A 14,583-nucleotide genomic window follows, 5' to 3' on the forward strand; every position below is an offset into this window, starting at 1 on the left:
CTTCTTGTGCCCCTCCATCCTTCTCAGTCGGCAGAGCATGGAAAACTAAAAAGTCCTTGGTGAGTGTAAGCACTACTTAGCAACAACTAAAACATCGGTGCGTTATCAGCCTTGTTCTCATCCTAAATCCAAACCACAGCACTGTACCAGCTACTAGGAAGGAAATTAACTCTATCCCTGCCGAAACCAGGACATAAGGATGGGAAATAAAACCACCTAAAAAATTTTGTATCTTTAGAAGATATTTACTGTTACATTAGATCTTGTAGAACTGGAGAAGGGCTTCCCTTCTATTTCTTTTAAGAGGTTAATAAATAAGAGAATCGGAAGTGTTAAAGCACTTGCAGAACATTGATTATGTATTATACAAGATTCCTTATGATTCAACTTTGAGAGTTTCTGGTCAAAGATGTGGGAGAAGGGAATCACAGCTTTTATGACATCATCAATATAAAGACTTTGATGAATAACTTCAGGTACTTGTATTACAAAATAAGCAAAACAAAGTTGTGAGGAAATTGGCATGGTTTTAAACAGTGCAGTTACTACTGAGGAGATTTTTATGGGAAATACATGCAGTTCAATCCAGTTCATTCATTTCAGGCAATAAGTCTTTACTGAAATGATCCCATAGATTATATTTATTGCCTTTTTTCTTCTTTCACAGTGATGTGATGAACAGTGGGATTTGTCCTGACTGTAGGAGATACACATTGCAGCATATCCAGTGTGATTTGATAGTTGTTGAGATAATTGTATTCTCATTTCATTTCTGATTTGGGAAAAGATTTTTAACTGGAAAATCTGGTTGCAGAAGAGGAAGCTGGGAGGAAAAATGAAAAAAATAAAGTATTTTACTTACTTGGAAATCTATTTTCACATGTTTAAATATTTCTACTTACTAAAAATATATCCTAACCAAATATCTATCTGCACGTTGTATTTCCAAATTTAAGCACTTTCTCTAAAATAAATATGCAAGTGTAAATATATTTCCCTGTCGTTCTCAAGGGTTGCAATGTTAGTCACACCAAAATGCATTCTCTGCAAGTGGAATAGATTCATGCAACAACATTTTCCTATTATGAGATGGGAACTGTATTCTGATATTTCACAGTAACGTATCTCTATTTTCCCTCTGTGATATTTTGTTACAGTTCTGTCATGGGCCTAGCTCAGCTATAGCTTGGGTTGCGCACATGCTGTATCTTTCTGACTACCAATTCAATCTTACATATAATATAGCAGAATCCATATTAATATACTGTGCTTATCATGTGGACTTTAATCCACAAATATTAGTATCACAAAGCAAATTTTAGAATAAAAATAAACAGGACTGGATGTGTGTTTATGTTATAAGCATGGGGAATTTAGAGATTCATACTGCCCACAAAGAGACTGTAAATACGTTGGATTATTTAGACAACTAAAATTAGGTAACATGAATCCCACTGTAGGAGTTTGGCTGAATTCTCACCATTGTCATCATGACTTGCAAAAACAACATAGGCTCTTCTTAAGTGTAATCCAAAAAGATGTTAATATGCTTCCTTGTGGATGAAAATGCTGACACGTTGTCTATCTTAAAAAAAAAACAAAAACAAAACCCACAAACAACCAACCCCCTCCCCCAAAAAAACCCCAAACCCAACAAGACCCAAAAACTCTAGCTAGGCAAAAGGCATTGAAAAGTAATATTTCACTACTAGTAATCTGGAAAAGTGAAATAGAAAATCTATTGTTTCACTGAACTTAAAAGTGCTTTTTAAATGGAATATTTAATAACCAAACTGGAAAGCCACTAGCTTAATTAAATCAACATCTGTGATCCAACTTGAACTCTTTTTTAATCCTTCAAATAGTAGAGAACATAATTCATTAAAATTGGACAAAACATTTGCAGTGTTTGGATGGGTTTAAAATTATTATTATTATTGGCAAACTTTCAGGATAAGAATTTCATGCAATTTGGTGGAGTTTGCTGTAACAACGAAGCTTGTGTTTTTACCTGTTCTGAGGTACTCCTCACTACTACTGAAAATAGCTATTATTTTATACAGCTGCTTGAAGCCATAGATTAGTCCTAAGATTTGTTTTTCATTTGAAAGAGAAAATTATTTATAGAAGTCAAACATTACATCACAATACTGAACTCCATTTCATATTATAAATAAAACTGCAAATTTTTTAAAATAAAACTCAAATTAAGAGTTGTATACTCCTTTAACATATCTGAGCTGTTAAAATTATATCCCCATTCATTTTGAGTGATGTGTTTAAATGCATGTTCTATTCTAAAGTAGGAATTGTTTGGATTAAATGAGTCAAAGACAATACAAATCTCACTAAGGAAATAAAAAGATTTAAAATGCTATTTAATGAGATGGAAAATGTTTGTTTTCTGTGTTACCAAGAATGTATTACTATTGCTTTCTTTGTAAAGAAACTACATCACAAGGGAAGAAATTCTTGTCTTTCCTGGTGCCAAGTCCTATCTTTTGTAAATCCCCAGATGTGTGTGATAAATCAGATCAGCCAAGATTTTTATGAGGAAAGTATGCCATACAGTGTGCATACTCCACAAGACAGAGCTTAAATTGCCCTGATTTTAGTATGTTGTTATGATGCCTAACTGAAAGTACAAGTTTTTTTCAAGTAGCATTCTGCTGATCAACTAAAAAATTAGGTTAAAATCTGAAGTACATTCTGCCAAGCATTGCTGTATGAGAATGTAAGTAAGCTTGCACTTAAAAACTTTTAACTGTGGTGTTTGTCAAAATTGCTTTTTGGACAGCTATATCATTTCTCAGTACAGTTCTTTCTGAAACACCAGGTACAAACAGGAGATACAAATAGGTGTAACATTTTTTTGATCTTTTATATACTTCATTATTATGTGGTACAAGTTGGAAATGTTTCATTTCCAACCAGCCATGCCATTTGTCTGTACTTTTCCCAATGAGTATCGAAGCAACTGTTGTAGAGGGCAGAGGGGAGTATCTCTGCTGATGAGTTGCTCATGTGTGTGCCAGATGTTGTCTATTTACAGCAGCTGTAATGTTGGCACAATAAGCACAGTTCAATAAAATTCAGCCTTAATGCAGAATAAAGATTAATTTTCTAAGCTTTTAACAGATGTCTTAAACAGAACATTTTACTTGAAGAGAAACATTAAACACACAAACATGGACCATAAAAGGGAATGCTATTTCTTACTGCATTTCTGAAATTAGATTTTGGGTTAAGTACAATGGTTTATCTGTTGATCTCTAAATACACATATTTAAAGTAGTTGTCTTGGCCATATAAGTTGTCGTGTGACCTACAACAAGGGAGTCAAATGACACACAACTGATAAAATGACAGAGATATCATAAACATTAGAATGAGTGTATTCATTCTTCACAAGTTTTCTGCTTCCACAATTCTTGGAAAAATCTGATACTGACGTACTGGGCCTGTTGCAATCTGTTGCAAAATAGCCATTGACTTCAATAAGGCTTGGTCTTTTATCAAACATCTTCTGTCAGCAAACCAAACAGTGAAGCACAAAATTATTTTATTTCTTTCCTTTTTCTTCCCCATTGAATGTAGTTTTTGACAGTTTGCCTCCTGCACACTACAAAGAGACAATGGACACTATACTTGTGAGGATCCAGCAGTCAGAAACTAAACTCTCCATGCCTCAGGTTGTGGTTGCTGAATATGAAATCATGGAGCAGAGACTCGGGGAGCTCAAGGTGAGTGGTCAGGCTGTGGGAACGAATGTCTCAAATGAAAAGTTCAGAGCAACAGAATGCAAAGTTGTCATGAGTCTGCTGAAGCCTACACTACAGGTCCTGAGTGAATTATACCCATTCGGGTTTTAGCCAAGGGCTTCAGGACACGGTGGATACTTACTTATATTGATTCCTAAAGCTGAAGGATTGAAAGTGTTCTTCACCATTGAAACCAATTTTATAAGATATTGAACATGTTAAGGAAAAGCCTTTGTTTGTCCCCATGATATATAAAATATTCCTTTGACGATAGCTCTGGTAGTTAGGTATAGATTGAGCTCATTTCATTTTCCAGTGCTGACATGGGAACGATTGTGATTTGCAAAATGCAGCACGGGCTTTGTCAGATTTCCTGTTGGATTTACAAGCAGATACAAACGTGGAACAAGTTTTGCCAGTGGGTACAAACCTTCCCTGCATTTCAATGTTTGATATTGTTCTACTATTGGATGGCTAATGAGCATGTTGTTTGATGCAACTAGTAACGCACATGCAGAAATAAAAAGTGGAATATAGAAAAAAATTTAGATGCAGCAAATTTGGGCTAAGAATTGCAAAAGTTTTGAGAAGTAATTAAACACTTTAAATCATAAAAGCAGATTCTTTTTCTCCATGTATAGTCTGATTCTTTTGAAAGTGTAATCATTAGGGCTATAGGAAATTCCTATCTCAGATTAATGAAGTGTATGTGGATCATCTCTGTTAACAAGTATAAACACCTCTGGTTATATTGTCAGTTCAACTAAAAAATCTACTTTCTAGTTTGTGTGAGAAAAGCAATTCCAAATTGCTCAGTAGAATATGTCATTGGATGTTTTAGCAAAGGTAACCTACGTTTTTAGTTTTCAGTCCTTTCTTCAGGAGTCTCACCTATGTTTGTGAAACAAAGAGAATTGCCCAACACATGAATCAGGATACTATTTGCTTCTTATTCATAGGCTCTACAAAGTTCTCTGCAAGAGCAGCAAAAAGGCCTGAACTATCTCAGCACAACTGTGGAAGACATGTCCAGGAAGGCCCCTGCAGAAGTCAGCCAAAGATACCGATCAGAGATTGAAGTGCTCCTTGGCCGCTGGAAGAAATTATCAGCACAGCTAGTGGAACATTGCCAGAAACTTGAGGAGCGTATGACCAAACTCCAGCGATTCCAGGTTACCCAAACTTTTTCAGCTTCAACTACTATGTGGTGGCTTGTGGCTGTGAGACTAGCACAGAACACGTTTATACACCTCAAGAAAGTAACACCAAAGTGAAATATCAAAACAGTACATAAAATGTATTAAAATGTTCGCTTGATTTTGGTGGGTCCAAGATTTTACTTTGAATTCTGATTTTGTGGCTGTTTCTGCCTATGTTGTTTCAATAGCAAAACTTAACTTTGATTTCAGTGAAATTGCTACTAATATTCCTCTGCTTACTTTTTCATGCAGCTGAAGTAGCTGTAACCATATTGACTTTAATGGCTTCACTTACATAATTAAAGTCATTTGTAATATGGTAGTATCTTGGCAGCAGTTGCCAGAAAGCAGAAGTGTATATGACGTACCTGAAATTCACACAATTGTGTATTTAGAATGTCAGCGTTGGAACCTTACATTGTTCCTCTCATTGTGAAGATCTCCTATTTATGCTTATTTATAAATCACATGTATCAGCATTACAGGGGATGTCTATGACTTAGATGTTATAAGAGTTAAAATAAGTCCATTGTTAGCATATTCCTGTTCTATTTCTATATAATTTCAAGGGACAGGTTTCAAAGGAATTCAGATCAACCCGTCATAAAAATGGAGAAAGTATTTTTAATTTTTTTTAATATGTTTTCTCTCCTAGCCCCCATGCAAATGAACACTTGCATACTCATGGGGGATATACTCATGGGGGGATATCGCAAAGAAAATTCTGAAGGTTGAGGTCCTGCAGCCATACTCAAAGCCATGTTCTCACAGTGTGTTTCTTCTCAGTGTTGTCTCTCTGTATTTCTTCTATTTACAACATCAAATATTTCTGTTCTTGGCTTTGGTTTGCTGGTAGCAGAACATGAAACATGATTAGCTCCATGTTGTGCATTATAATACAATAGCATGTGAACTGTATTTGTTATTTTCAGCTTAATTCAAGAGTTGTCTGGTCAGGAATAAATTTTCTGTCAAAGTATTCTTACACTTCTGCTTTTGTAGGGGCAAAAAAACTTCTTAGAGAAGAAAAAAAATACTCATTATTTTGTTACTCTTCATCAGTTTTTAGATAAGCAAAATGGACCAAAAAATGAGGAACCATTTTATCGGTACCATTTATAATTTAGTTACTGAAATGTCACATTGCTTTAAATTGTAACTTTGGCTCCATAGCTACATCTCTGATGTTTGAAGCTGGCCATGAAATGAAGTTTAATGCTGTGGTGGGATAATCTTGGCCAGCAGCTAGATGCCCCAGCTGCTCTCTCACTCCCTGTCCTCAGCAGGACAGGGGGAGAAAATAGGATGGAAAAGCTCCTGGACTGAGATAAAGGCAGGGAGATCGCTTACCAGTTACCATCACGGGCAAAACAGACACAACTTGGGGAAAATTAAAATAGATTTGGGTAGCAAAAATTAAAAAAAACACCTCTCCCTCTCCCTCTTTTTCCTAGTCTGCACTCCATTGCTTTACTCTTGCCTCCTCTCCTTCCAAGGGGTGCAGGGGGATGGGGAATGGGAGCTGCAGTCAGTCCATACCAGCTCCTCTCTGCTGCTCCTTCCTCCTCATGCTTTTCCCCTGCTCCAGCGTGGGTCCTGCCACAGGCTGCAGTCCTTCAGGAAATATCTGCTCCTGTGTGGGACTCTGCATGGGCTGCAGCTTCCTTTTGCCCACATCAACTGCTCCAGTGTGGCATCCTCCACGGGCTGTAGGGTGGATATCTGCTCCACCATGGACCTCCGTGGGCTGCAGGGGGACAACCTGCCTCACCACGGTCTTCACCACGGGCTGCAGGGGAATCTCTGCTCCAGCAGCTGGAGCACCTCTTCTCCCTCCTTCTTCACTCACCTTGGTGTCTGCAGGGTTGTTTCTCACTTTTTTTCTCTCCTCCTCTGCCTGTCTGGCATTTTTGCCCTTTCTTAACTATATTATCACAGAGGCATCACTAGCTGACCGTGGGGTCATCTGTGTCCTGTGGTGGGTCCACTGGAGGCAGCTGGAACTGGCTGTGTCCAGCACAGGGCAGCACCTGGCCTCTCCTCACGGAGGCCACCCCTGCTACCAAAACCTTGCCAAATAAAGCAAATATAAATAGGAAAACTGGAAAGTGGTTTTATCAATAGTATAATAAAATATTTGCAATTGCACAAAACAGAGCAGTACACTTTGCTTGAGAAATGCAAACTTTTGTCTTTTTCTTTTTTTTCCCCTGACTTTTCTGGATAGAGCTTTAGAGGTTCTCCCGCTGCTCTTAAAAGGAGAAAGTCCTGAACATTATGACCATGCTCTGTGGAGCACGTATTTTTAAAGCTATGCAAGCTATTGTTGCATACAAATCTTAGCCTTTATATTTATTGCTGAAGTCACTGTAGTACACAGTTAATAGAAAAGTCATTGTCTTTTCAACTCCTTGAGTGACTAATCTTCCAGACGATTGTTTTAGCTGTTACAATTTATGGAATGTGTCAGCATGGGATACAATGAAATCATTGTCGATAAATAAAATGCATTTACAGTCTGATTCAAAATGCAAGTCATACATTTGATCTTCACTGGTAGCTGGAGACTGATCCCTTTTTAAGTAAATCCCATCAGATCTATATTTTGCAGCGTTAATGAACTATACTTAAAGTATTCATGTAAAGGTTTTAAAGTTTCATCATGAAGTATGATTCTGAACTATTTTTACTGACTGATAATGGAATGCACAGTAGACCCTTCAACAGTGTTTTGGTAATTGCCATTCTGAAGTATACTGATAATTTCTGTATGATTATTTTTATTAATTCAGTTCATTTTCCATGGTAGCCTGTTGTTATTAAATATATCAAGCACATTAGGAAAATGTTCCCTTTGGTTATCTATCTCTAATAGTTGTTAAGGCATTTCTGTACACGTTTTAGGGCACAGTCTGTATTCTAATGAAATGTCCTTTTTTGTGCTTTAGTTCAACTTTGCATTCAGCATACAATATCAACATGTACTTCACTGTTAATGAAAACAGTCTGATGAACAAACGCATCATAATTTGCCTTTCAAATTTTTGCCATTTTTATTTTAATTTTTTTATATTTAGTTTTTATTTTAACACGTGTACCTAATTGTTTACCTAAGGTGGCATTTTAAGGTAATTTTAAGTGACATTTTTTAACTCTCTTTCTACCTTTCAAGGTATTAGATTATCTATGTAATGTTGCCTGGGACTGGTAGGGTTCCCTCTTTGCAAGCATTTGATGTTCAGCTTTTTTTATTAATTGCAAGGGTTAGTTAAAGACTATGGAAAGCAAATTACTGATTACAAATATTCTAGTGCTAAAAACAGGAACTGAGAATCAGTCTCTGAAATGACTCATTGAGTCATTATATGATATTAGTTTCTGAAGTGAATCTGTTTCAATTACTGTTTCAGTTACAATTTTTTTTTTTCTTTCATTCTGAGTAGTAAGGGAGTTTTTCTGTGTTGTGTTCTGGTAGAGAAATAGGCAATAGAGCATGCAACTTCCAAGAGGAGCCTGAAATTTAAATTGAAGCACAGGAGGATTTGATAGGTGAGCCTGAATTAATTGCCAAGTACGAGTAGTCTGAACCCATACAAGGAACCAATGAACACGCATGCAGCATCTAAACACAAATGATATCTGGAAGACATAAACTTGAGAGCCAGAAATCTGCCTGCTTATGGACACATTAAACTTGGGCAGTAATGGTCAGAGTGCAGGCTAAAGAGTCAATGACAGTCCCAGATAAAATTGGTTTTGCTTGTTTGCTGTGTTTGTATTTTTCAGACAGTTCAATAATCTTGAAATTACATTGCGATGAGTTTTAGTCATAGAGCCAGGATGAATGACACTATTGCCAGTCAGGTTCTGTGCGATGCAGTAAAATGTCTTTTTAATAAACAGAATGACACTAAAACACTGAAGAAGTGGATGGCTGAAGTGGATGTTTTTCTGAAGGAAGAGTGGCCTGCCCTTGGTGATTCAGAAGCACTGGAAAAGCAACTTGAGCAATGTACAGTGAGTATTACCTGCCTGCTTGGCAATTATTCGATTCTTCTCTATGAACCTAACTTACACAGAAGTTACACAAATGATTACTGTTCCTAAAAATAAATTCATGTTGTAAGGGGGTTGTCTTCTGCAATGTACTTGAACCTCCTGAATTTTCTGGGTTTGAAGGAAAATTCTGTTAAAAAATCGGAAACTTTAATACAGAGAGGAGGCATACAGTGACTGTATCATTATGTATTTATAGCAGGAGCAAAACATCAAAGAGGGTACTTTCAGCAAATAATAAGGTAGTAGCCTCTTAAGATAACTGTTTATTTACTTTGTTGACTTTACAAACATTGCATGTGTATTTGTTATAAACTGTATAATCTGTGCCAGAAGATCTTTTTCTGTATCTATTATTCACACATGATTTACAAGCTTTTCTGACTGTACCGAAATAACTTGCAGGTATTGTGAGTTATATCCATTGTTTTTCACTAAACTTACAAGTTCCAGGATTTTGTCCCAGCAGAGTTTTAAAGCATCATGAAGTATTGATACTTCCATCACAGGGTTTACAAATTCTTCTGCCTGTCCCAACAGAGTGTGTAAGTGCAGTGAATCTTGTAATCCATGATAGTCCCTGTCTTTATGTTCAGTGTAATTTACAAGTTCTGTAAATGCTCTGGCAGGATGTGTAAAGATTATGAAACATACTTATTGATCTTACAGAACTATGAGCTCCTCAGACTTTCTCTCTTACCCCTTATTTAAGTAAAAAATGATTATAAATTATATAGGAGAACTCTGATCTCTACAGAGTAGTAAGTTACATGTAACTCCTTTAGAATCTGTCACCTGAATTTATGAAGAGTTTGCACAAATATTAGCCATTACTGTCAAATATATAATAAAGCTACCAAAATCTTCATCATCTTTTGTGTGTTTACAGTTCCAGCCTTTTCCACTCTGTAGGAAGCCCAGGTAACATCTGCAGCATTGAAGAAGGTCTTAGGAAGTAAAATTGGAAGTGGGAATTTAGAACTACCTCAGGGCTTAAATAATATTCAACCACAAATAAATTTCTAATAACTAGCCATAACCAGAGAATATCACCATTCAGATCATTTTAAGGAAGTTATCAGGTGAATTACCAACCCAAGGGTAATGCTGGCATAGTTAATAAGATGGCTTCACAAATAATTTTCCACCATTATGATGGGATGTTCTTTCACAAATGTGAATAAGAGATCTAGGCATAGTAATAGATATAATATATGTAATATAACCTTGTATAGGTGTATATATATAGAATATACATAACATTTGAAACTTACATAAAATATACTTTGCAAATGAACTTTATCTGATATAGCATAGCTTACCACATTACAGCTGCTCATTCCTTTTTTATTTATTTTCATAGTTAAGTCTGTTAATTGTGCTCATTTGACTGGAGGTCTGGACCAAAGACATGTCAGAATCTCATGTAGACACATTTTGATAGGGATAGCACATCTGAAAATTTGTGTGAATGCTGCTTGCCTAATCTTCTGCTATTCCTTTAGGCTTTAGTAAATGACATCCAGACAATCCAGCCCAGTTTGAACAGTGTTAATGAGATTGGGAAGAAAATGAAGAGTGAAGCAGAGCCAGAATTTGCTTCCAGAATAGAGATAGAACTAAAGGATCTCAATGTTCAATGGGAACATACTTGCCAACAGGTATCAAGTCTCCTGCTGTGACTGGTTCATTTTAAATTGATAATCAGGTTTCTCATTGACAGAATTTGTCCTTCTATGCATATCCAGTAGATATGAAACTGAATTTAGACATATTTGGTTCACATTAATTAAACTTCTATTTTAGACATTTCATTTAGCATGTAGCAATACATGTAAAGTATATTTCTTTATATTATAATACAATAGCTGATTATTTTATAACAAAGTTATATACTAATATCTGAGATCTTAACAGCAATGTAATTTACGGTTCTTGCAAAACTAGCTTTCTGCAAGTGGTATGTAGGCATTTGCCAAAAAAATCAAGTTCTGTACTTAGTGTTACTTTTCTTTTGCGTCATTATGTTCACATGTCATTACTCTAGATGAAATAAGACACTAAAGCAGTGAAGAGTTCAGTCTTCAATAACGTGGAATTAAGAGTATGTGCATATATGCATGTGTGTAAATTACAGTCTCCAATGGTCACATGAATTTGAGAGAACGGGGCATAACAGAAAAGGACAGTTCTTTTATTTTAATTAAAGACATTCTTAATAAATAATTTTACAGATTAAGGAAGCTAAAAATTACTATTATTTCATTGATGGTATTCTTTTATTTAATTAAAGACATTCTTAATAAATAATTTTACAGATTAAGGAAGCTAAAAATTACTATTATTTCATTGATGGTATTTGGATTCTCATTCTTTATGACAGTTCAAAGGAAACATCTTTCATGTTGTATTACTTTTACTTTTTCTGTTGTCTACCTTTTTTAACGTATATTTGCATAACAGTAAAACTATTACCTTTCAAGGTTGTCTAATGTTTTCTAAAATTATGCTTCTTCACTTTATATGTGAAAAATAGCCTCTGTATATTTGTCTGATAAACATAGTTATCAAAAAAGTTGATCTTTGAAATCTGTGAGACATTTTATTGATCCAGTTCTGTAGTCTTTCCCCTTCGACTACTGTGGAGTTCTTAATTGCTTATTTTTGTAGTATTAATAAGTTGGATATCTTTGCACTTCTCTCACAGAAATGTCAAGTAATGCCTTATGAGTTTAGAAGTCTGTTACGGTTTTCTTCTGACTTCCCTGAAAATCTGCCTGTAATAGTTCCATTCCATACACAGCACAAATTATTGCCTCTCTGGGCATTTCTAAGACAACTTCTTCAGTAATAGCTATTAAAACACATGAGTAGTAAATATAAAAATCAGTTTGGTCTGTGGGGATTTCTTGAAAGGATTTGGAAAAGTCAGCTTGCGTTGATATACATGCAGTTAATATGACTGTGAGAGCTAACAATCGGCATTCACATACTCTTTCCAGGTGATGGGAGATTATCCTCTCTTCTGGTGCTGTGACTGAGGAAGAGGCAATTTTGCAGGGCCACATATGGTTCTGCTTTTATACTTGTTGAACATCACCTTTTAATTGTTACTCTGTTTTGTTCTGTAAAACAACATTTATGTAGAACAACATTTATGTTTAACAGCCAGTTCTCAAGGATGAGTAACGAAGCTAGTAACAGTCAGAAACAAAGATGCAGTTCCTCCTGATGTTGCTGAAAATAACATTTACTGAAGTAGCATCGCAGTTCAGGATGTTGGAGTGATCAACTCTGCAAGCCCAACTCTGAAAAATGGCATCAGTGCAACTAACTGTTTTTGTTGCAAACTTCTTTATACCATTGAAAGATGGCTCAGCCAATGGCTCCATCAGTTATGGACAATTTTGATAGGTTGCTGCGCAATTCATAGAATCATAGAATGGTTTGGGATGGAAGGGACCTTAAATATCATCTAGTTCTAGTTCTATACATGAGCTAGATATCATAAGTTTTATGACCCCTACATAGTGATTGGCAAAAAATTTAACAAAAGTATTTTTCCCTTTGAGATAAGTAGTTTCTTCCAGTAGGAGGTTCCTTTTTTACTTACCTATTTTTAGGATATACAGCTTTCTGAGAGATTCAGTAATGACTTCATCAGTAGAAGAAAGATATGCATATTGTTTTATTCGCTAGCAAGTTGCATTCAAACTGGTTAGAAGGTCACCTGACCTCATAGCTCAAGAGTCTCTGGTTTCATCCTTGGACATATTTTCAAGGTCTCCTGTGGTTGTTCTTTTTACATCTTCTAGAAGATAGTCCCTGGGTGATGTTTTTTCAGATTCGTTTTCTGATGACCTCACCATATGGTATAGAGTCTTGTTCTAGGATCATTGAAAACTCATTCTGCACAGCAATGACTCGCCAAAAAAAGGATGTATACACGTGTCATACTTTATTGATTACCTATTATTAATATCTATCTAATTGTTAATATCTGCCTAATTACAGCAATGTTATTAGTACAGGATTTAATTTGGTTCTTTTCAGTCTAAAACATTGTTGAGTTTGTACAGTAGCCTTGCTTCAAGTACCATGTCATGTTTTCTTTCTTAAAGGCCTATGCTAAAAAGGCGGCATTAAAAGGTGGTTTGGATAAGACTGTGAGTCTCAGAAAGGATTTGTCAGAGATGCATGAATGGATAACACAAGCTGAGGAAGAATATCTGGAAAGAGATTTTGAGTATAAAACACCTGACGAATTACAGAAAGCTGTTGAGGAACTGAAGGTAAAAGATGAACTAATTCCTTGAGCTGTCTTTAAAGTTCTTTTTGAATCTTTCGTTGTAAAGAAAGTCTACTCTTTCTTTTAGAAAGGTGCCTTTTGAGATCTTCTGGTTAGCCTAAAATTTAAATTAGTAGGCGGCTTGAAGTAATTTCTCTCTGGAATACGTTGGAAGATATTTAATATTTCACAATACTGCATTGGTGTTTTTTTTCTCTTTGCTTTATTGGATACTTGATTTTGATGCAGCTTCAACATTCTTTTACTTAAGGAATAATTCCTAAGAATCAGGTGTCAGCAGCAGTTAACTAATAGAGTGAAATCAGATTTACGTCTTCTTATTATATTAGAGAGAGAGAAAAAAAAAAGATTTAGGACTTCAGGATGCATGTTGGTATGTACTAAGTATGCATGATTTATTATTTCTTTACTATTGCAATATAGGAACAGCATATTTTGGTCTCAAGTAAATAATGTTTCTTTCATGTGGGATGAATACGGCCTTTGGACAAACCCACTAATTCGTGATACATGCTCAAATATACTGTTGCTCAGCCACTGGGTGTGGGCTAGATTTGTATTTCATAGGTGAATTGTTTGGCCTGTGCTATTCAGGAAGTCAGATTATATGGCCTTAACAATCTATCCAACACTTTGTTCGCAAACTCTTCATTGCCCATAAGGTTTTGCCAGTGTTTGAGAGTATCTGACCATGCAACTGATGATCTCTATTTACTGACAGAAATGACTTGATGCCAGTCATAATACACAGAATATATGGAAATATATGGAACAAGTTCGCTGCACTGTAAATGAGACAAATATATCAGAAGTGAACATCTGCTCTAGAGATACAGTTCTTTTTTAGTAATTAAATAACAAAACTCAAATTTATACATTGCACTGCATAATAAAACAGGTAAAAAGTAGTTTTAGACACAACCTCCATTATGGATTTCCTAGTGAATATTCTGTACTGCCAGCTCAAGTACAGGTGTGTTCAAACTGTGACACCTTGACCTATGCAGATAACCAGGTCATTTGTCATGCATAGAATCATAGAATCATAGAACAGTTTGGGTTGGAAGGGACCTCTAAAGGTCATCTAGTCCAACCCCCTTGCCATGGGCAGGGACATCGTCAACTAGATCAGGTTGCTCAGAGCCCCGTCCAACCTGACCTTGAATGTTTCCAGGGATGGGGCATCCACCACCTCTCTGGGCAACCTGTGCCAGTGTTTCACCACCCTCAGCGTAAAAAATTTCTTCCTCATATCTAG

The 14,583-nt window shown here is 35.9% G+C and overlaps 1 protein-coding gene across 1 annotated transcript in view; it reads left to right on the top strand.

The window, feature by feature from the left end:
- Positions 1 to 14,583, top strand: part of DMD (dystrophin) — a 1,230,427-nt gene that overhangs the window by 422,042 nt on the left and 793,802 nt on the right. Inside the window, exons 22-26 of the mRNA XM_009283051.2 lie at positions 3,598 to 3,743; positions 4,721 to 4,933; positions 8,864 to 8,977; positions 10,522 to 10,677; positions 13,138 to 13,308. Of these exons, the coding sequence (XP_009281326.1) occupies positions 3,598 to 3,743; positions 4,721 to 4,933; positions 8,864 to 8,977; positions 10,522 to 10,677; positions 13,138 to 13,308 (800 nt within the window). The remainder of the gene's footprint in view (positions 1 to 3,597; positions 3,744 to 4,720; positions 4,934 to 8,863; positions 8,978 to 10,521; positions 10,678 to 13,137; positions 13,309 to 14,583) is intronic.

This window comes from Aptenodytes forsteri, unplaced genomic scaffold, assembly GCF_000699145.1.
Source record: "Aptenodytes forsteri isolate BGI_AS27 unplaced genomic scaffold, ASM69914v1 Scaffold2, whole genome shotgun sequence".
NCBI classification, from domain to species: domain Eukaryota; kingdom Metazoa; phylum Chordata; class Aves; order Sphenisciformes; family Spheniscidae; genus Aptenodytes; species Aptenodytes forsteri.